This window comes from Rattus rattus, chromosome 15 (assembly GCF_011064425.1).
Source record: "Rattus rattus isolate New Zealand chromosome 15, Rrattus_CSIRO_v1, whole genome shotgun sequence".
NCBI lineage: Eukaryota > Metazoa > Chordata > Mammalia > Rodentia > Muridae > Rattus > Rattus rattus.
This window is the reverse complement of record NC_046168.1, coordinates 40,321,244-40,342,766: the sequence shown is the minus strand read 5'-3', so window position 1 is coordinate 40,342,766 and position 21,523 is coordinate 40,321,244. Positions and strand designations below refer to the sequence as shown.

The 21,523-nt window shown below is 42.2% G+C and overlaps 1 protein-coding gene and 1 pseudogene across 1 annotated transcript; both read right to left on the bottom strand.

Moving 5' to 3' along the window:
• Positions 1–2,718: 2,718 nt before the first annotated feature.
• On the bottom strand, positions 2,719–17,620 carry Cdo1 (cysteine dioxygenase type 1). Its single transcript, XM_032885737.1, has 5 exons — positions 17,071–17,620; positions 12,781–12,858; positions 10,058–10,212; positions 4,863–5,032; positions 2,719–3,419 (listed from the first exon to the last, which is right to left on the bottom strand). Exons 1-5 carry the CDS (start codon positions 17,238–17,240, stop codon positions 3,390–3,392), a joined length of 603 nt encoding a protein of 200 aa, XP_032741628.1. The 5' UTR covers positions 17,241–17,620; the 3' UTR covers positions 2,719–3,389.
• On the bottom strand, positions 7,489–8,643 carry LOC116884597 (annotated as a pseudogene).
• Positions 17,621–21,523: the final 3,903 nt, after the last annotated feature.

Here is a 21,523-nt window from a genome sequence, read left to right as displayed (position 1 = left end):
GTTCCTTTGTGAAATGTATGGACATGCCTTGGACAAGGAGGCTTATGCTTCTGATTTTTTTAAAGCTCAGTAGAGGGCCAGGGATGTGGCTCAGTGGTAGAGCCCCTGCTTAGCATGTGCAAGGTCCTACTTTGGATCCTCAGTGCTGATTTTTTTTAAGTTTACATAGCAGTACTGGAGGTGTGTTCCTGCAATCTCAGCCTTGGGGAGGTCGAAACCAGTGAGCAATGCCTAAAGCTCAAGGCCAATGTGGGCTACCTACAAAAATACTGTTTCAGATGGATGTGGTGGCATACACCTTTAACCTTAGCACTTGGAAGGAAGAGGCAGATATGTTTCTGTGAGTTGAAAGCCAGGCAGGTCTACAAATTGAGTTCCAGTCTAGCCAGGGACAGCACAGCAAAGCCATGTGATCAAACAAACAAATGTTGTTGGCTTTTCCTACTTACAAGTTAATACCATCTTAATTTCCCAATAGCCTATATTTCCCGTGAGTCCTGACTTGTATGTGGCTCATATAGGACATTACTCCATTTGTGGGCTTTTTGTTGTTGGATTTTGTTTGTTTATCTGTTTGTTTTGAAACAGGGTTTCTCCATGGGTGCCCTAGAATTCTTAACTCAATGTGTATGGATATTCAGAGGAATTGTGTTGCCAAGTGGATTAGAACAGTGTTGCCTAGCAGTTTCCTGCAATATAAAAGCTTTCATCTTGGAGGAAATCTTGTTAGGGCACAGTATGTCCTAAAGGGAGGTGAAATAATTCAATCTATTGGGACGCTCCTTAGCTTAGGAAGTAAATGCCTCAAAGGCTTCAGGAAGTCCCTGAAAGTGACCAGATATACTAGATTCCTTCCACCTCAAGTATAAGTAGTAATGATGGTTGAGAAATCCTCTCAGACCAGCTGAGTCACCTTCAAGGAGCTGAGACCAGTGGAGGTGAGGATGGTGAAGACTCAGACACCTGCTGAACTGCCTGGCAGAGGCAGATGGGGCAGGGCTGTCTGGGAAAAGCCAAGACCAGCCAGGCCTCCTAGAGAATGCTCAGACCCACTGACCTGCCTGCAGGCTGTGCAGTGAGCTCCAGGTTCCTAGCTTTTGTGACCTGTCACCCATGCTGGGATGGGGTTTGGGTAATACAGCCATCTTTGAGTCACTTCTGCCAGTCAGGAACCCCTCACTCACATTCCTGCAAAAATCCCAATAAAACTCATTGGTTCAGACAGTTGGACTTGGTCTTTACTTTGGTCTAGTGTCCGTTCCCCGTCTGGGGCGAGCAGATATTTGTTTGCTTCCCCAGGAATAGTGGCATGTAACAATCTTCCTCATACTTACTTGGGGTGAGATTTGGGTAAGACTTTTGGACTTTGAAATTCTAATAGGATGAGGAGACCTAGTCACAGTGACTATGTCTGGCATGTGAGGAAGACTGGGCTCACTGAGGGTCAGAGAACAGACTGAAATAGGTAAGAGAGCTCCCCACCCAAAACACCAACGTCATCCTGATGACCTGCTAACGCTACTGTTGTGGCAAGAGATATGGTTAAGGGCACAAACTTGAGATGGGGACTCATCCAATCATGAGTCCCTCAAAGTAGGATACGGAAGTGGAAGGTATAGATGTGATGAGGTGTAGAGGTGAACCTGCCGTCACTAGCTTTGGAAATAAAAAGGGTCAGGAGGCTGGGGAGCTCCAAAAACAGTTCCTACTCAGAAACTACAGAAAAGGACAAAGTTCTGATTAGCACCATTAAACTGTTAAACATCTATGACAAGAGCTGATAGCAAACTGTACATCTGCATCCCTTTAGGCTATTATATTGTACATGATATATATATATATACATATATATATATAATTTGTGGTAGTATATTTATAGATATGTAATAGTATATTGTATCCATAGGATAAAAGATAGGATAAAAGTAATAGCATCTAATAGGCCTTGCTTTCCAGAATGAATAAATGTGTTATGTCCAAGTACCTTCAAATAGTCTTTACTATGGGGTAAACATTCAATAAATATCAATATCCATCTCAAAGATAAGAAGGCTAATGTACATACTTCTGGGGTGATAGTCTAGAAACTATTTTCAGAGAAGGTTTTACTTTCTGAGTCCGAAGAATGCCTACTCCAAGATGACAAGAGACATTTTAAAGAAAACTATCTGAATCTGGGGCAGCAAACTCAAATGTGTATGTAGACTAAGAGGGGAACTAGAAACAGGTGAGCTGGGGCTGCAGCAGTCAGGAGTAGCCGCCTCTTCAGGAGACCCTCGCTGAGCTATTAAATGCCAACTGCTGTTGCCAGATAACCTCAAGGTTTAAGATGTTAGAAATTTACCTTCTAAAACATTTTCAGTGTTTCAATGTTAGATATCAAACCCCTTTAGAACACATGGACACATTTTCAGGCAAGAGTGCCCTTGTGTTGGTATTCTTGTTAATTAGTGAAAAGGAGACGCTGAAGTTGCTGTGAACGTAGCTCCTTGGCCTTTACAATCCTATTTAACAGAAGCATCTTTTGGGATGGGAAGATAGCTCAGTGGTGAAGTATTTGCTTACCATGCAAGGATCCCTGCAACGCGTGCGCGCACACACACACACACACACCCTCCAAACCAAAATATATTTTTTACATGGCTTCTGTAATTTATCTAAATAGAAGAAACTATCATTTATATAATTTTTTAAACATATGCATCAAAAAAGGCAATGTCTACTACTTCTCAAATCCAGTTTTATTAAAGTTGTTTGGCAATTTTGGTGGCAGCTTAAGGTGGTGGCACACATTACACATGAGTTTCAGTTTTTATTTGCAGGAGGTCTGGGTACATGCACATTTCTGGCCCCACTGCTGTTCACTACCAAACACCAAACTGCTATCTGCATCCCTAGTCTCCACAGCATAGGAATTTGTCAAACAGGATTGAAAAAACTGAAAACCAAGATTTAAAAAAATTCTTGTCCAACATTAAGAACATACAAAGTAAATTAAAGATTTCCACACTTAGACTTCCAGGTATGAAAACAGACATGTGATAGCTTGTGGTTTCTTCATTTTTACTTATTGATTATAGAGTTCAGAGACCAGAAGTGTTTCCTAAGGTTGAAAAAACCCCACTGAGAACTCCCAATAGAATTTCCATGGAGATAGAAGACAGAAGAACTGGGAGCAAGGTGATTTGGCCATTAAAAATCAAGTGACTTTTTCTTTAGTGGGATTTTTCTCCTGCATAGCTCAGGGGATGGTTTGCTTCCTTAGTACACACACTGAGCATGGACTTATTAAAATGTATAACTGGACAGCAAATGATGGGTGGCCTCTCTTATCCAAGGTAAAACATTCCAACGACCCAGAAGCAAAACTTTGAAAGGCTTGGCAGATCTTAGTTGTTCTCCAGTGAACCTGAAGTTGCCTGTAAGAAAGGAAAGGAGAAAGCTGTGTAAGAATTTTTACATAGGGCATATAAGCTTGTTCTAAGTCAGCGGTTCTCAGCTTATGTAGGGGTCAAGACCCCCACCCTCCATAGACCATTACATTACAATTCATAACAGTAGCAAAATGAGTTATGAAGTAGCAATGAAAATAATTGTATGGTGTGTGTGTGTGGGGGGGGTCACCACAACAAAGGGTCACAGCATTAGGAATGTTAAGAATCACTGCTCTAAGTGATTAGTTTTCCAAGCAGAATTTGAAAAACTAGCCTTGGTAATGTAGCCTAATGCCTTTCTTCTTGTGATAAGAAAATCTTTTGGGGTTCTGAATATGGAAGACAAAGGCAAGACAGGTCAGCAAGATACCTGAGGATTATAGCAGCCTATTTCCATGTACTATTTCTTGACATGTCTCTATGTACTTCATCCATGACTAAATGAAGCCCGTTCCAATTTATTCCATCAATGGCAGAAGATTATCCTACCACGGTAATGTCTGTTGCCTTATGGGGGAAAATGTAGCATAGCCCAATATATTTGTGGTCTAAAGACACTGCACCTCAATGAACTGGCACATGTGCCAGTCAAAACATAGTCTTCTGTCTTAGCAAATGCAATTGAGTGATGTCCCAGTAAGCTAGTCCTCTAAATATTGTCATATTAGTGGGAAACAGGCCAAATAAAGACTTCATCCCAATTTCCCAAGTGAAGAAAACATTTTACTTAGGAATGAACACACATATTGAGGTTTCTCAAGAAACAAGCCTTTGCATCTAATTTAATTTAAAAAAATAAATTACCTTCAAGGTTTAAGAAATAATTATGAGAGACTGGACTTTTATCCTGTGAGCTCATCCAAGAATATCTTAGATTTATGATATTTAATTGATGTTTTAATTAATGCTTATTATTTTTATTATTATTATTATTTTTAAAATGATGTGTACATGTGTGCCTGTGTGTGGGTTATGCATGTGACTAAAGGTGCCCAAGGAGGCCAGGAGCATTAGATTTCCTTGGAGCTGGAGTTAAAGGCAGTTGTGAGCTTTTGCATATGCATCTGGGAACTGAATGCAGGTCCTCTGTCTGCAAGGGTACCATTAGCTTTTACCTGCTGAGCCTTCTCTATAGCACATTAAATAACACTTGGATCAATAAAAGCCCACACACAACACACTATTTCCAACTCCTAAGTCACGCTTTTTAGGTTTAGTTTAAGTTTTGCTTGCATGTACACATGTGCACAATGTGCATGGCTGCCCACAGAGACCATAAGTGGACCTTGGCATCAAGCCTCCTGAAAACGGTGTTAATGATGGTGTGGACCCCATGTGGGACCTCTGGAAGATCAACAAGTGCTCTTAACTTCTGAACCATCTCTCTAGCTCCTTCTAAGTCATTTGAACCCAGGAAACTGTACTTACAAATGGAGTTCTGATTCCAAATTTGCTGTGGAATGTCATGGTGACTTTGTTTTTATGCCCTGTTCGTTGGTCAAAGGCATGGCATGTATCGAAAGGTGGACTGTACAAGTGAAGGCTCACAGCAGGCTCTGTGTGGCTGACGTTCTCTACTCGATGTAAGCCAATAGAATCTTTAGAGGCAAAAGAGGACAGAAAACAACGAAGGGATCAAGATGGCAGCTGAAGGCAAAAATGTTTGTAATCACCCACAATCTTTAATTGGTGTTGATGAATATGAAATGAATACACATTAGATTTGAACTGCTGGCATGTATAATAAGTGTCACACAGGCATGATTCCTGCAAAATATATCATATTACAGTCACAGACTAAAACAAGATAAGATACAGTGAGAAAGAAAACGTTCCTAAGAACTTAGCTAAAAAGACAGTGTTGGGCTAGACAGATGGCTCAGAGATTAAGAGCACAGGCTGCTCTTCCAGGGGACCTGAATTCAATTCCCAAAAACCACATGGTAGCTCACAACCATCTGTAATGGGATCTGATGCTCTCTTCTGGCCTACAGGCAGAATGCTGTATATATAATATATCTTCAATCAATCAATCAATCAATCAATCAATAAAAAGAGTGTCATAAAAGAGAAAACAAAATTCTAAATGACTCAGGGAAAAAGTAAAAAAGCCAAATAAAACAAACAAACAAACACAAACAAAAACAAAACCTAAACCAAAACCTCAAAAAACAACAACAACAAAACTCCAACCCTTTCTCAAATAGCTCAGGAATGGGCAGTACCAGGTTCTTCTGGAAAGGAGTAAAGATTGGGCTAAGGACAATGGATTGGTTGAAAGGCTATTTAGGAAGTAGGGTCTCCAACCCCACTTCACTATTTCCCTCCCCTCATGCTCCCATCCCCCAAAGATGGAGATTTGCTATGTAGAACTAGAAGGAGTCCAACGGCAGGGCTCAGGGCTGGTAGATGCCATGTTAAAAGCAAGTGAGTGAAGCCACTGGCCACACATGAATGGCAAGTCCTTTCTCACCAGCAAACCAGCATCCAGGATTTCTGTCTCCAGGCAGAGATGGAAGCGTGCTGCCTCTGGGACCTCTATTAAAGGGTTCTGCCTGACCCTCAGAGAGAGAACCTGTCAACAAGTCCCATCTTGTGTTCAGGGCCACCAAGTAAAGCTTTTTGTCCCTGGATTTTACACATGAGCACACAACTGAGTTAGCCCCTGGTACAGAAGTCGGAGAGTGGCCTTGAGCAACCTGGAAAAGCAAGTTGCAACAGAATACTAAGAGAACCTGGAAAAGTCTATTATTAGCATTCTCCCCGAGACAAAATACCCAGAGGGAGCAGGAAGTCAAAGGATTTTTGTTGTTATTTATTTATTCGTGGAGTGTCTCATCCAGCCCATGGTCACTCTGAACTTCTGATCCTCCTTTCCTGATCCATGGTTTACATGGGACTAGGGATGCGTACACATACTAGGGAAGCACCAGCTGAGCTATACTCCTGGCCTCAAAAAGGCTTCTCAAAACAAAAAGAGGGCAGAGTGTTGTAGTGAACACCTGTAGGAAACGCTGAGGAGCAGAGGCAGGAGGATCGCCAAATAAAACAAAACCTGAACACACAGGCTGACAGAAAAAGTTGAGGTAGGCTCAAAGAATCAAAGGACAAAGATTAAAATAATAGGAAAGAGAAAAAGATCAAAGGAGACGTTCAGGAAGCTTAATATCCAAACAAGAGGCCTTTCAGAGACAGAACTCACAGCAACAATGTGAGGATTTTTTTCTTCTGTTGATGGGCACAAGTCAACTGTCCAAACTGAATGTAACCAAGCAACCGGAGGATCGAGGTGTCCCTAGGTGACCTTATTACAGTGAAACAACTCGGGACAGAATAAAGGCAACACATGTTAAGATTTCAAATACTTCCAGAAGGTCTTTCAGTGAGAGAGGTAAGAGTCAGAATGACAAAGAACTTTCAATAGGAGTGGGATACTCTGAAATGCAAAGATACAGATTTCTGAGGGGCAATGACTGACAGGACCCAACCCACACCCAGCTACCTCATCGGTCAAATTGTAAGGTTCGAATACAAGGTGCTTGTTGTTTTGTTGTTGTTGTCTTTAGTCTCAAGAATTGACCGTCTATGCCTCCTTTCATGAAAAGACATCAGAAGATATACTTACCCAAACAAGGGTGTGAAGGAAGAATGAACAAAGCATGAGTCCAGGAAATAAGTTCCACCACAGGAAAAAGTAAAGAGGAGGCTTGGGTGACATCAAGGGGACTCGTAGCTTGACTGTGAGCCTGGCCTAGAGATAGCCAGTCTGAGAGAACTATTTCCAGGAAGATAAAAATCCAAGCAAGCCATGTTCTTCCCCTCCTCTCCATCCCCTTTTCCCCTCTTAAAACAGTTTTTCATGGCATGGTCCTGCTGTCATGGAACTCACTTTGTAGACCAGGCTGGCCTCAAAGTGACAGAGATCTACCTGCCTCTACCTCTGGAGTGCTGAGATCAAAGACATGCAGTCCAGGCTATGTTCAATGTTCCTTTTTTTTTTTTTTTTTTTTTTTTAGAATATGAAAATTTATTATTGTGTTTCCATTGTCAAATTTTATGATCTTGGTCTTTCCTTCTTGCCTTTGTACAGAGCCAAAGGAGACACATTGGCTAACTAACAACCTTAAAGCAGACTCCAGGAATAGCACCCACAGTAGGGCCTTTTCCACCAAATCCAGCAACCAGAACTTCATCATTTTCCTCATTGAAGTTCAAGCATCCCTCACTGGGCCGAGTGCTGTGATCTTACGAGCTGTTCTTAACGAGCTGCACCCTGACACACTTTCTGATAGCAGAATTTGACTTTTTGCCTTCAACCCCTACTTTTTCCAGCACAATTCTCTTTGTATGAGAGGCACCCCCAAACGGATTAACCTTCAAGGCTGTGCCCAAGTGAGCTTTCTTGTACTGTTTAGCATGCCACTTCTGGTCCCGTCGGTGACTGCAGAGCTTCCAGGCAGTATGGAGACCATGACACTTGCCCATCTTGCCAGTGCCACGGGCCCAAGAGAAAGGCTCAATGTTCCTTTTTTGAGACAGGATTTCTCTGTGTCTCCTAGGGTGACACTGAAATCATTATGTAGCCCAGGCTTGCTTCAGACTTGCAGAACACCTCCTGTCTCAGCCCCTTGAGTAGTGGAATTACATGGCATACCAACGCTTTGTACTAATAAAACCAAGATGATCTAGTACCTGTTGGTGCACAACTAGATCTAGTCACTTATTCTTTAGAAGAGTCCAGGGCTCATGCATGACCCTCCCTGTTCCGAGTCTGAGCATTGTAGATGCTGTCTCTTATTTTCATGTGCCTGATACACCCGGTTACCGCAACTTTCTTGGTGACTTTTATTAAGGTCAGTCAGTCAAGTCCTGTTGACCTTCTCCCACTTGAAGCAGGCTCCTGGGCCTCTGTTCCAACTCACCTCTCACCTCCACCCTAGGCTGTAGGGTGCTACCAAACGGGTAAAGACATTCTGAATTACAGTACTGCTGGTGGGGGGAGAGCTCACCTGTCCATGTCTTGACTTTGTTTATAGTCTCCTCATAACTACTGCTCAACCCCATCCTCCTTCCTTTCCATTCGACTCACCTCCTAGTCTCCCTTCCCCCATTTCCTCAAGGTTCCATTCTCTGCAAGAACTGTACCCTTCCCTGGACTGGTCATATCCATGCCCACCCCTGATCTATAAAAACCAGAGGTTGGAAACTTGTAGCTTTTAATATATTTGAGGAGTAATTAGTCTACAAAAATATTCAATATAGCTCACCTCATATCCTACTGACTAGCAAAAACTAACATTAAAAACCAGAACACCTAGAGAAAAAGAATCAGGATAACCTCACTGGGTTGGTAACACTGCTGTCCTTTAAGTATGCATCAGGTCCTTACCTAAGCTTTTTTTTTTTTTTAATAATCATTCCATTCATTTACATCTCAAATGATATCCCATTTCCTGATTATCCCTCCACCAACTCCCCACCCCACATCTGCCCTCCCCCTACCCCCCTTTGCCTGTATGAAAGTGCCTTAATCCTCCTTCCATTCACATGATTGTCTGCCACAGTATTCTGCACTGAAGACCCGGACAAAGCCAATGTACATTCTCATATCCAATGTACATTCTCAAAGGCTCTGATTCCAACTAAAAGTGATTATTCTAAGACGCCTTTGGCTTTGGTACAGGTGACACGTCTGTTCTCATAACGGTGCTGTGTCCCTCAAGTATTTGAGAAAACAAAGGAAAATGTCTACGGGGGAAACCACAGCTTTGTGTGATGTGAACAGAAGAGAAAATGTTTCCCATCTAGTCGGACTCTGTAAGCAATCTGCATTCCTAAACTAGTAATCTAACGAGTTTAAGCCAAGTAGCAAGGCCAATTCTAGACTTAAGATATATGAAGGAAGCATTGTGCTTGCCAGAGAAGGACTGTAATATTTTATTTTATATAAGCAGGATTGTGTCCTGATTAAAAGCATGTGTTTGGACTCAAACTGCTTGGATTCAAGTTTAAAACCCGAGTGACTCCAGAGAAGTTATTTAATCTTCATATGTACTGGCAGTCTCATATATGGCTGAGAATAAATATTATTAATCTCATATGCTTTCATGAATCTTTGGAAAGTTATGATCCTCTTTAGAAATAGAAGTAAATCCACTACCTCTCCTGGGAAGCATTTGGGGCTATTCCAGATGTCATGTAGGGGAAAGAACAAATTCTTGGTAAGCTATCTTTAAGTCACTGCCCAACAATATATATTGCAAAATTTCCCTTGAGAAAAGTCTTTTTGGGCATGCTGTATGCAGTTTTTTTTTTAAGGCACTAGCTAATGCTCTTAATCACTTCCAGAACATGTTGCGTTTTCAAGTATGAATGCACTGTATGTATGTTCCCTAATTAGACACAATTCTTTTACATAACTCACAGCCCTCTTTCTCTGTTCTAAGCTTGGCAGATAGATGACTTTCCAGTAAACGGTAATCTTTATGCACATGTTTTGAATGAATGAGCCCAATCCTGCTTTAAAGCCTTAGAACCCATTGCATTTAGGCCATTTTCCATCAACATGCATAGCTAGAATTCAGTTTTTCCAATACCCTCATAGACAGAGTATAGAATATTACCATTAATGTAGGCACACTGATTTTCCCTCAAAGTTCTTTCAGACTTCTTGATCATCTCGTTGGATTTTTTGTCAGGCCAGTCAAACAATGTCTCCTTTAGATTTCCTTGCAGCAGCTTCAAAAAGCAGTGGGAGTCCGTGTGATCGTGAATACTGCTATATATGCAAAAAACGACAGATAAACTCAGTGGTTGGTCTAGTAGCTCATTAATTGAGCTTAAAGGGATACAATGTCAAGATCATCTCTGGACCTAATTCATTTCAGATGCTGTGTTGGTAATCTATCAATTTCTAATTCAGCATTATTGTTCTGGGCACAATAACAACACATCATCTATATCAAAGTATGTAACTTACAGTTTTGATGTAAACTTCCACTAAAGGGCAGTTCATGTTTCAAAAGTGCTGTCACAGTAACATGGTGACAAAGCACAAACTCAGGAACCTTTCCTTTTATTGTTTTTCCCTAATACAATTTTTTGTTGGTTCATTTTTAGTTTGGTATTTTTTTAACTCACATTCACAGTTGTCTTTGAGACACAGCTTCATTATGTAGCTAGGACTGGCCTACAATTCATGATCTTCCTGCATTAGAGGGCAGGACTACAAGTTTGCTGGGATTTTAGGTGTGACACTATGCCCAGAAAAAAACACAGGTTTTAATAACTCATTTAAGCTGAGCTAGAGTTTGATGATGAAAGAATATTAGGAGCAGAAGACTGTTCTCATAGTATGTGAGGTCTTGGATTTATCTCTGGCATCACACACAGAGACACATGGAGACACAGACAGACAGACACACAGACATACACACTTAGGGAAAGGTTCAGTAGAGAAATTTTTAGAAGAACAAAGTAACTTATCTATAACAATTGACCACCTTGGAATCATTGAATATTTCATGTTTTCCCCATAGGTGCTCTTTCTTCGTTGTGTGTGAGGGAAAATGTATGTGTGGGCGTATACGTACTTATCCTGAAATGATGCCATGAGGTGTTCTTCGTATTAACATTTTACAGAGTTGGAGTAACCTACCTGTGGTGACCTCTGAACCGGTGGGAGAAAGCAAACTGTCTATTAAGTAAAAAGGAATTTGCTCATGTGATCTTAGGGCAAACATTATTTAGGAATATGAAGTCCTAACAGCTGCAAGGATGTTAAAATACATACATGTATACAATGTTTTAGGATTGACATCATCTTGAATTCTGCTGATGTGTAAATATACCGTAAGAAGAACTGTTTCCTGAGTCCTTATGGTCTAACCCTAGCCTTGCTAATCTGTTTTTAAAGATTATTGAATGAGTGATTGCTGTGGGGTACCATTTCACCAAGTGTTCACGTCAGCATCTGCTCCCTTTAGATCTAACACCCTAAAGCCTTGTAATTTTGCACTTTTTCTTCTCTCATCAAAAATGGATCTGGGTTACTTTTTGAATAAAACCTGATCAAGTCGTTTAAAAATTCCTGTTGGTAACAGGCTGACAAATGTACAAGCTAAAGACAAGGAAATGAATGTCAGTGCTTTTGTGTTAGTTTAAATTCCCTTCTTGGTAAAGAAGTTAAACAGTTAACTAGAAGTAGAAAGCCTTTTTCTGAATTTCTGACATGTTTTTCTACCTCTAAATCTTGCCGGTTTGGTCTTTGGTCCCACAGTTGTTGACACACCTCACACTACAAAGGTCAGGGTTAAACACAGTTCCTAAAACCCTTTAACTCCATAGTAGACAGAGAAGTTAAATTAAGGTGAGCATTTTTTTCCTTTGAAATGTTACTTGTTTGGGAAAGGGGCTTGTTTCTGTTTTTATTTTTTACATTTATTTATTTAGTGTGTATGTGTTTGAGTGTGTGTGTGTGTGTGTGTGTGTGTGTGTGTGTGTGTGTGTGTGTGTGTCTTTCTCTTGTGAAAGTTGGTTCTCTCCTTCAACTGTGTGGATTCTGAACAGACTCATTATTCTTGGTAGCAAACACGTTTACCCACTGAGCCATCTTGCTGGCCTTGGGGGTCTGGTTTTAATGTTCATAGCGCATGCCTGAAACCCCAGCTTCCATTCCCCACTCCATGCTGAGATTAGGGGAAAATGTAAGGACAGAGTTCTAAAACGTGAATGGCTCATCTTTTTAAAGTTGGTGATTAGCCCAGCACTACTGACTGCTCAGATGTTGGGCCAGACACCATAAGAAATACCTTGAATGGGGCTGGGGTGCAGCTGAGCATTAGAAGGCAGAGTGCTCACTTAGTATACAGAGACATTTGAATCCTAGCAATGCAAGACATAGATTTATTTTTAAATATTTATTTATTTACTTTTGAGACAGAGTCTTGGTACATAGCCCTTGCTGTCCTAGAACTCACTGTATATACCATAACTTAGACTAACTGAACCTTGAGATTATCAGGTAACCATTTAAAAACACATTATAAAAGCAGTTAACAGTTGGAGAAGTTGAGAACATGTGCAAAATAAGATCGTGTATAACCTCGTATCACAATCACATATTCACTTCATAGAGTACACACCAAAATGTGACTTCATGGTAGTGACATAAATAAGGCTTTTTATAGCTACCCCAAACTCACAGACATTCATCTGCCTCTGCCTCTTATGCTAGGATTAAAGGTATGTGCCGCCACGCCTGTCTAAACAGATTTATCTAAGGACAGTACTTGAGAGTAGGAGGAATCCCCAAAGGAAGTGTGGAAGGGGGGAATTGTTGCATTACCTGCCATGCCCTTCACCCCAGCACAGAATCATCAGATTAAACTTCCCATTTCCTTGATCCACAAGGTTTCGAGTATACCTAAAAAAGCAAACATATTCCAGTTTGAATCTGACTGCTGGGGTAAGAACTAGGAAAAATAAGTATTACAAAGTATCATTTAATTTTTTTTAATTATTATTATTATTATTATTATTATTATTATAAACAGGGCTCTCTTGTAACCCAGGCTGTGACCTCCCAGTGTAGCTGATGACTTTAACCTCCTGGTCCTCCTGCCTGTCCCCTAAGTGCTGGAATTCCAAGCACCCCTATTGTGCCCAGTCTTACCTCTCATTTCCCGTTTAATAATCTTTCATTCAAATGTAGAAGTTCAACAACTCTTAGGGTCTTTTTAAAAAATATTTATTAAGTAATCAATTTGATCAAAATTTATTTTATTTTTAAACTATTTTTAATTAACTAATTAATTAATTTTTCACTCCTATATTACATTCAGACCGAAGTCTCCCTTCCCTCCTCTCAGGGAAATGCAAAACAAAACAAAAACAAAAAACCCCAGCAACAACAACAACAAAATAAACCCCAAACCAAACGAACCAATTTTTCACCTTTTTAAAAACTATCCAGGAGAGAATAGATCACACAGCCATAAAATTTCATATAAGCAAATCCATTTTCTCTCACTTACAGCAGTTCACACCGATTTAATTTTAATGACTATTCTGGAATTAAATCTATAGTTCAGTTTTGCTCCCTTAGACACCAACAAATTTTGAGGTACTTCAATATGCAATTTTTTGTTTTTTATTTTTGAAACAAGGAAGGCATTAATTTGAAAAGCAGTAGTTAGCCTCTAGATGCGTTTCCTGGAAATGGAAGACGCCATTCAAAGGTCCACTTGCTCTCATGCTTTCAAAGCGGAACACCTGCCTAGCCTGGTATTCACAGGATCATGAACCCCAGGCCCAGTGTTCTACCTTGATAAAACGGTTTTTGAATTTAAAGACCTAAAGAAATGAAAACTGTCTTCAAGAGCTGAGTTTTGACTTCTCTGCATTTTATGTCTCCCCCCCCACCCCCGGCTTTCCCTCTCCCACGACCAGGAAGACTGACAAGAACTTTATGTATTTACAATCACCCACTTTCCTGAGGTAGCCGCTCAGTCTCTACTACCGGTATTCATAGATAAGAGGAGAGAGATAATGCAAATTTCATGTTTCTCCATGCTTATCAGTCCAAACTAATAAAAAGTAGCGTTCTGGGGAAGGTATTGGGAAAGCCCACAACTACTCTAGGAAAGAATGTTGCCAGTGTTTGGGGCATTTTCCCCACTTCGTAGGCTTTGAGGACTGAGGTTTCATTAAAGGACTGTTCTAGAATTCTGCCCAGTTTTACTACTAAGGCGCTGACACAAACACATTCAAAAGCACTCACAAGGAAAAGTTCTGCACAAATAGGCCGAGGAGGGCTGAAGTAAGACCAGAACAAAGGCTACATTAGGACAGAATACTAAACCTTTTACTATTATAATTGGCAGGGGAAAAAAATCCAAACCAAAACAATTATCTTCAGGATACTTGAACTCTCATTTTGGAATTGGGTCCAAATGGTTCTGTTGTTAGCATCTAATCAACAAAGCGGGCTGGCTGTGACATTTATTCTAGACTGCTGCTTCTGAGGGTAAGGAAAGGGTTGTTTGTTCACTTAGTCATCTGTTACCTCCTGCCCTCCGGATGCTTTCCTTCAGTCTTGTCCTTCCTACCATCCCCCAAGCCATGGGCCAGGTACTTGCAGGATATGAGTCTCCAGAGAGTTGCTGAGTACTAAAATATTAATTATTATTATTGGTTTTTCAAGCTGGGGTTTCCTCACACAGCCTTGGCCATCCTGGAACTCTTTCTGAAGACCAGGCTAGCCTTAAACTCACAGAGATCTGCCTGCCTCTGCCTCCCAAGTGCTGGGAGTCAAGGTGTGCACCACCATTGTCCAGAGTATTATTTTCTTTTTAGCTATGTCTCCCATATATTCTAGCTCCTTACGATCTAAGAAGAGGTTGTACACACAGCCTTTACATCACAGTAAACAAGGTTCCAGTACAATGCAGCACTTGTCCAGCAAACTCAGTCTGATGTTCCCAGTCCCCAAATGGGAATCCTAGGCACTAGGGCCTTGGGTCAAACAAGAAGTTCCTGTCAACGCCATTGTTGGAGAGAGCAGGAGCTGCATACAGCATAGCTGGTTAATTTCTCTTGAACAATGTGATATCTAGGCAGATATGCTACTACAATAAAATAACGTCATAGGTCTAGAGCAGGGGGCTTTCAACCTTCCTCATGCTGTGACGCTGTAATATGGTTACTCATGCTGTATTTTTGTTGCTATTTCATGAATCTAATTTTGCTACTGTTATGAGTTGTATTGTAAACATCTGTGTTTTCTGATGGTCTTAGGCACCCCAGCAAAAGGGTCGTTCAACCACAAGCACCAAAAGGGGTAGTGACCCACAGGTTGAGAACTGCTGGTCTAGAGGAAGTTGCTTAGTGGTTCAGAACCCAGGCTTTCTAACTTGTGCATTTGTGGAAACAGAGAAAAAAGGACATGGTATAAGACTTCTGAATATACAGCCAAAAATTAATTCCAAATAAAATGGAATGTGAAATGTATCAGTGTCTGGCAGCACTGTCCTGTGTCATCAAGGCTCCATAGCAATCTTGGCTCTTTAAAAAAAATCATTAATGTGTGTATCATGTGTGTGTGTGTGTGTGTGGGCATACGTGTGCCGTGGTGCTGGTGTGAAGATCAAAGGGCATCTCTCTGAAGTTTTCACTCGATTCAGACTGTGAGCTGAGGTTTACCCCTCTTGCCTGCCTCCACCTCCCAAGTGTAGGCGTCATGCTGGGCCTCTATTTTTTTTGTATTTAATAATCTCTCATTCAGAAGTAAAATCAAAATAACAAGTATTTGGCAAGATTTCTTTATGGAAAACTAAAATAAGCAATCCTTCTAGTTAGTGTACATATTTGCTTTAATGTTTAATAAATGATAAAATTACATGTGTGCCAATTTTGAAAAAAATTATGGTTGACTTCCAGTAAATATTTTTATCTTATACAAGGAGCTATGTAAAAGTTTTTCAGGCGGCCCTGGGTAAGGGGAAAGAGACCTTGTATAGAGTTCGGAATGCTTTTCAAGGCTGGTCTTTCTTTGCCGGTAAACTTGAGAGAAGAACAGCTCTTGTCTCTCACTGTGCATATGACTGGAGGAGCACTCGGCCCACAAACTGGCCATTATCTGCCAGCATTTAAGAGCTAGACACATCAGGTGTACCCTTGCAGGACTCAGTCTGGCACTGAGTGACCAGAATCAAAGGAAATTGCTTAAGCTTACTTCCCAAACACCACCTTATTTGTCCTTAGTTTTTACTACTCACAAGTCCCAAAATACAGTTGACATGGTCCTTTCTGACAAAACTGAATTGTATATGTTACGTGTTAAGGAGAGACGATTTTCAAGGAAAAGCTCCATTTGTCCTTTCAGCCAGTGTCCTCCTGCTAGTCTGCCTATCAAGCACAAGCACTGAGCTTGCTCTTTCTTCCACACACAACCTCTCGACCTCCAGGTGACTACATTTTCCTCTGGCCCCAGAGGGCTGACATTTATTCTTCATTCTGACTTAATCCCCAAGTCAAGGCTTCAAAGGTCCCAGTCTACCAAACAGCTCATTCAAGCAAGTCCAGATAGTAGCGGTCGGTCTTTAGTTTTCCCTTCCGGATTCCGGAAAACAAGGGCATGAGAGGGCCAAAGGCTTGGGGGCTGCAAAAACCAGGGTGTGCCCATTTTGCAAAACCTGACAGCGGTTGAACCAACCCCAGGGGGGCGGTGAAAGTGCCTTGGAAGAACTGGGTAGTAACAGCTGGCAAAACCCGAGCGCTGTTTTATATTAAAGCATTCCAGGGTTGATGGTGAAGGACTGACTTAGGGTTGTGTCTCTCACCACTACCCTTTTCTGAATGTTTGGTAGGTGATCTCCTGGAGAGTCCTCTGACCTTCTGCAGTATGTTCCAGGAGGCTGCCCCGCCGGAGCTCTAACTTGCCAGGTGGTGAAGGGGTCCCCTTAATGCAGTGCCAGCGGCGGCTGCTGAGGTAGGGTGTCTCTGTGTCAGGTTGGGGGCCGCGGTGGCGGGGTTTCGCGAGAGACAAAGCTAAAAACCTGAGAGCTGTGAGGGAGTCGGATGGGGGCTCGTTTTCAACGGAGGGGACCTAGCTTTGTAGAAGCCCGAGCGCGCTCACCTGTATTGATCGAATTTGGCATACAAAGCCCACTCGGCAGGATTGCTCTCGTAGGCTTCCAGCACAGCCTGCACCTCCTCCACATTGACTTCGTCCCCCGCGAAGAGCTCATGCAAGATTCGGATGAGGTCGGCCAGGGTCCGGGGCTTCAGCAGCTCGGTCCGTTCCATCCCCGCAGGGCTGGGGCGCGTCTCTTCAGTCCAGCTGCGGAGGACGCGAGCGCGGAGGACCCCGGCTTCAGGCTATACAAACCGCACACACCCGGGACCCCGAACGCCCGGGACCCCACACGCTCAAAGCTCTTGCAAGGGTATCAAGATTTAGGACTAGGAGGTCACCGAAAACCAGCCTAAACCCTCGACTGATCAGTCAAGACCAAATCTGAGGAATCCGCCCTCCCGGGCCCTTTTTAAGCTCTTGGAGCCATCTAGAACGTACCAACCGCCTTAAGGGGGTGGAGTGAGGCGGGGAGAGACCCGAGAAAGGGGCCGGAGGTGGAGAGAGCCAGAGGGAAGGCCCTGGCACAGCACTGTGTGTATGCGCCAACCCTCAGAAGCCCCACTGTTGCCCTTGCCTCATACTTGCGGTGAGCCTCGGGCTATTTCTCCCCCTTTCCTTAGCCGCGGATTTTGGACGCCCATCCCATCCCGACCCCACCTCCCCGGCTTGGCTTTCAATAGTCTGTGTGTTTTAGATCTCTGTGGGTGATGCTGAGGAAAAGGAGCCCATCTTCCAAATGCAGCTAAGATGCTTGGGAAAAATCAACAATGGGATCCATTCCCAGGCCAGAGTGACTGTTCTGTGACCCTAAATGGTCCACATATGTGCCCCAGGCTTGTAGAAAATTAATCTTTGAAAGTCACTTTGTAGCTCTGGCTGGCTGGCTGGCTGATAGTATAGACCAGGCAGGCCTTAAACTCAAGAGATCCGCCCACTTCTGCCTTCCGAGGGTGTTTCTTTCTTCCTTTTTCTCTTCTTCTTCTTCAATGTAAATTGTACAGTAGTGTATTGAATTAATTTTAACAAAGAATACTTGAGTTTCTAGTAAGAACACATTCCAGGTGCTTTGCTTTTAAACACTGCCTGGTAAAATATATCCTCTGTAATGAGCTGAAGGTGCTAAGAGATGGTGAGAATAGGCATTTTGGTGCAGCTGGACTTGGGTGGTGTCAGTGTTTGCCACTGTGCAGTCATTTAGAAGATTCTAATTATATGACTTCAATTCAAGGAACACACACATAAGAAACAGTTCTATGTCCTGGCACTTAGCATGCTCTGGAAACAGCACAGATTACATATGGTTGAAAAATAAAACCCTGACACAACTCAAAATTCCTTCATCCCATTATAAATAATGATTGGGTTATTAAAGGTGTAGACTTCTATACCCCCTGCCCCCATTACTTCAGACATATAACATGACATTTATTTGGGTTGCATGGTTTTACTTTGGAACACCTCTGCTTAATGTTATCATACCTTATATGTCATTAAGGAAAACCATGGCACTTGGGAGGAGGAGGCCCAATGGCTGTTTGTGGACAGCCTGGGCCATGTCTCACAGCCCTAACAAGCTAACAACAGAACAAACAAACAAACAAAAAGAAAAACCAAAGCAAACAAAACACATACCAAACACCTTTGTGGAGTGTTCTGGAAGGTGGTTAGTAAAGTATCGGGGATCAAGTAAACATGTAGTTTTAATTTGTCACTCAAAACTTACTCTTGCCAATGTCTTTGAGCCCATTTTACTTGCTGTTTGGACTATTAGTCTAAAATGTTATCTTTACATTTTACTCTCCATTTTTAGAACTTCCGCTCATTTTCAAAGCTCTTTCCAGTCATACACATTATTCTCCTTTACCTACATCCATTTACTGCCTGTTTACACGCTCCCACATCTGATTTTATATGACCAGCAAGCACATCCTCTTAAATCCTGCTGCCCCCTCAAATGCTCCTCTGAGCATTATGTTCAAATTCTAGAGGTGCTTCAGCAGTGCCTGACTCTGAGCCATTCTTCAGAGCCCTTTCTCATTTTGAGATGTGTGGCTCTCTATGTACATCAGGCTGGCCTTGAAGTCATATATATTCATTTCTGCCTCCCAAGAGCTGGGATTAAAGGTGCCTCCATGCCAGGCTTCAGAGCTCCTTACAAACCAATTCCAGTAGGAACCAGGATTAGGAAAAACAAACAAACAAACAAACAAACAAACAATCTAACAAAGAAAATCCCCTTTCACTTACTCGTTACAAATAAAATACCTTGGAGGGATGGTGAGAAAACTTTGCTGGTCTGGTGCTGATCATGCTGGCCTGGAGATCTAAGAATGGACTCTACAAAGTTGTTCTTTCACCACATGTGTGCTCTGGCACATACACACTAAATCAAAGTTTAAACAAAACCCCAAATGTATCCATCAGCCAATCCTGTTCTTACCGTGTCTTCTGTGACTTCAACTGTTCCTTCTGCTTTTTCTAAGTGAACTCTTTTTGATTAGGCCCCACTCACTCTTGAGATTACATCTATGCGGCCCAGGCTGACTGGGAACTCGATACACTTAAGGCATAAGCTTCCTACAAGATATGACTATCAACAGTCATGGGCCATCTTGCCATATATGTGCACATAGAAACAAATGTCAAGATCCAGGTAGTTCTAAGCTGATTTGGTAAGGGCAACAATTGTGGCTTTTTAAGATACTGGCATGAAGACAGCACTCAGAGGAGCTACAAGTACTAGAGTTCTGGAAATAATGTTTGCCCACGAATGGAAAACATCTCAAACAGCATGCACTCTGAGCCAACCACTGCTCACACAATCCAAATTTGGTTTAAGGCACTGCTCTCAGATGGTTTACAATCTGAGGGAGGAGTTGAGGCACAGCCTCACATGGAGACAGATAGATACTGGCAGTATATTTATACAATGGAGGCATATACAGTAGGGGAAGCTGGGTAGTGAGGAGTTTCCAATTTAAAGGGTGCTCAGCAGGAAGGGACCAAAGATGTCAGGTGCATCTGTCTTGGAGATACTTCCAAGTGGAGAAAACATTATGTGCAAAAATCCTTGCGATGGTTATGATCTTAATGTCTGAATTAGAGCATAGACTGGATGTGACAGGCAGACTGTAGAGGAGGGGGCAGGCTGCAAATCCAATGGGCTTGGCAGGGACTGGGCGATGGAGACAAGAAACAGGTGAACGCTAACAGGTTCTGAAGGTAAAGCTGTCAGAACTGCAGACAGATGGGCTGGATTGGGAGCAAAGTCTGGACCTGGAGAGAGGAGGAAGGGTGTGCAGTGGGAATCCAGGTGCAGCACCTGAAAACACATGGGAGAGTCAGGGATGCAGACTGGCATGTTACCAGACAGCCCTGTAACAGGAAGATCCATTTCCAATTCAACAGTGTTTCCTGGAGATTAGAAGTAAGCAGAGTTAGGACTTACGTTCATTTCCTATGGTTCCATGGTTCTCATGAACTACGGGAGTTAAATTCTACTATTTCTCCTCATAGCCTTTCCTGTTTGATCTTTCATGCACTAAAACTAAGAAAACAAGTAAAGCCGGTATATTTTTCACTTTCCATTATTTCCAAAACGGGGGGGGGGGCAAAAAACCCCCAAACCCTTCAAATTCTTAAAGACTTAAATTCAAACAAACAAACAAAAAAACCCTGCTTAACCCATTGCAAGCGTCATGCATCAAAGTTAAACACTTCATTTCAGGATTTTGTTTTGGATGCACCACAACCCCCTAAAAATGGAAGCAAGGACCTACATTCCAGCCACGAAGAACATCAAGACTTACTTCCCAGCACCACACCAAGGCTTGCTTTTAATTACTGAATGATAAGCATTTGAGGTTTTACTTAGTTTTTAATTATCCAAGGTCTTCCCACACTCACTAGCCATTTTTCACTTTTTAATTATTTGGGGTGCTAGGGAGCACCCCAGGACCTGCGTTTTCTTCTTGCCCATTGTGCGCCTTACTCCAAATGAACCCATATACTGAACATTAATTTCCCCATGCATTCCAAGTGTTTTCTGTTACCTTCTGCTGTACAGAGGCTAAAGATTACCTTTGCTGCTTTTGAAGTTAAAGCACTCTTAATTCGGTCACTTCAAAGAAACAAATGAACACCTTTCCCCCCAAATTCCTTTTCCAGGCCCCGAAATCACAGTGTTAGAGCACTTGTGCCATGGCAGCATGCAGCTAGGTGCTGTAGCAGTTGTGGCCTTCTCTGAGTGTTCTCCTGAGGGGTCTCCTGGAGTCACTCACACAGATGAGTTCAAAATCCTAATGAGTGAGGAAGGAGTTGGGGCTTGAAGGAGTGAAAGTGTGAGTCCCTGGAGGAGCCGGAGAAACTAACAGGAAACCAGGGAGTGACTGATTCAACACAGGCCACAGAATGGCTCCAGGGGAGTATTAGGACAAAACCGTTAAGTTTTCCC

What these genes read in the sequence shown, in the direction of transcription:
- Cdo1 (XM_032885737.1), bottom strand. Translation starts at nt 17,240, where the DNA reads ATGGAACGGACCGAGCTGCTGAAGCCCCGGACCCTGGCCGACCTCATC. An exon ending in GCCAAATTCGATCAATACAG is followed by an intron (nt 12,859 to 17,070) that starts GTGAGCGCGCTC and finishes TTGCTTTTTTAG; the next exon opens with GTATACTCGAAACCTTGTGG. An exon ending in TGGGGTGAAGGGCATGGCAG is followed by an intron (nt 10,213 to 12,780) that starts GTAATGCAACAA and finishes TTGCATATATAG; the next exon opens with CAGTATTCACGATCACACGG.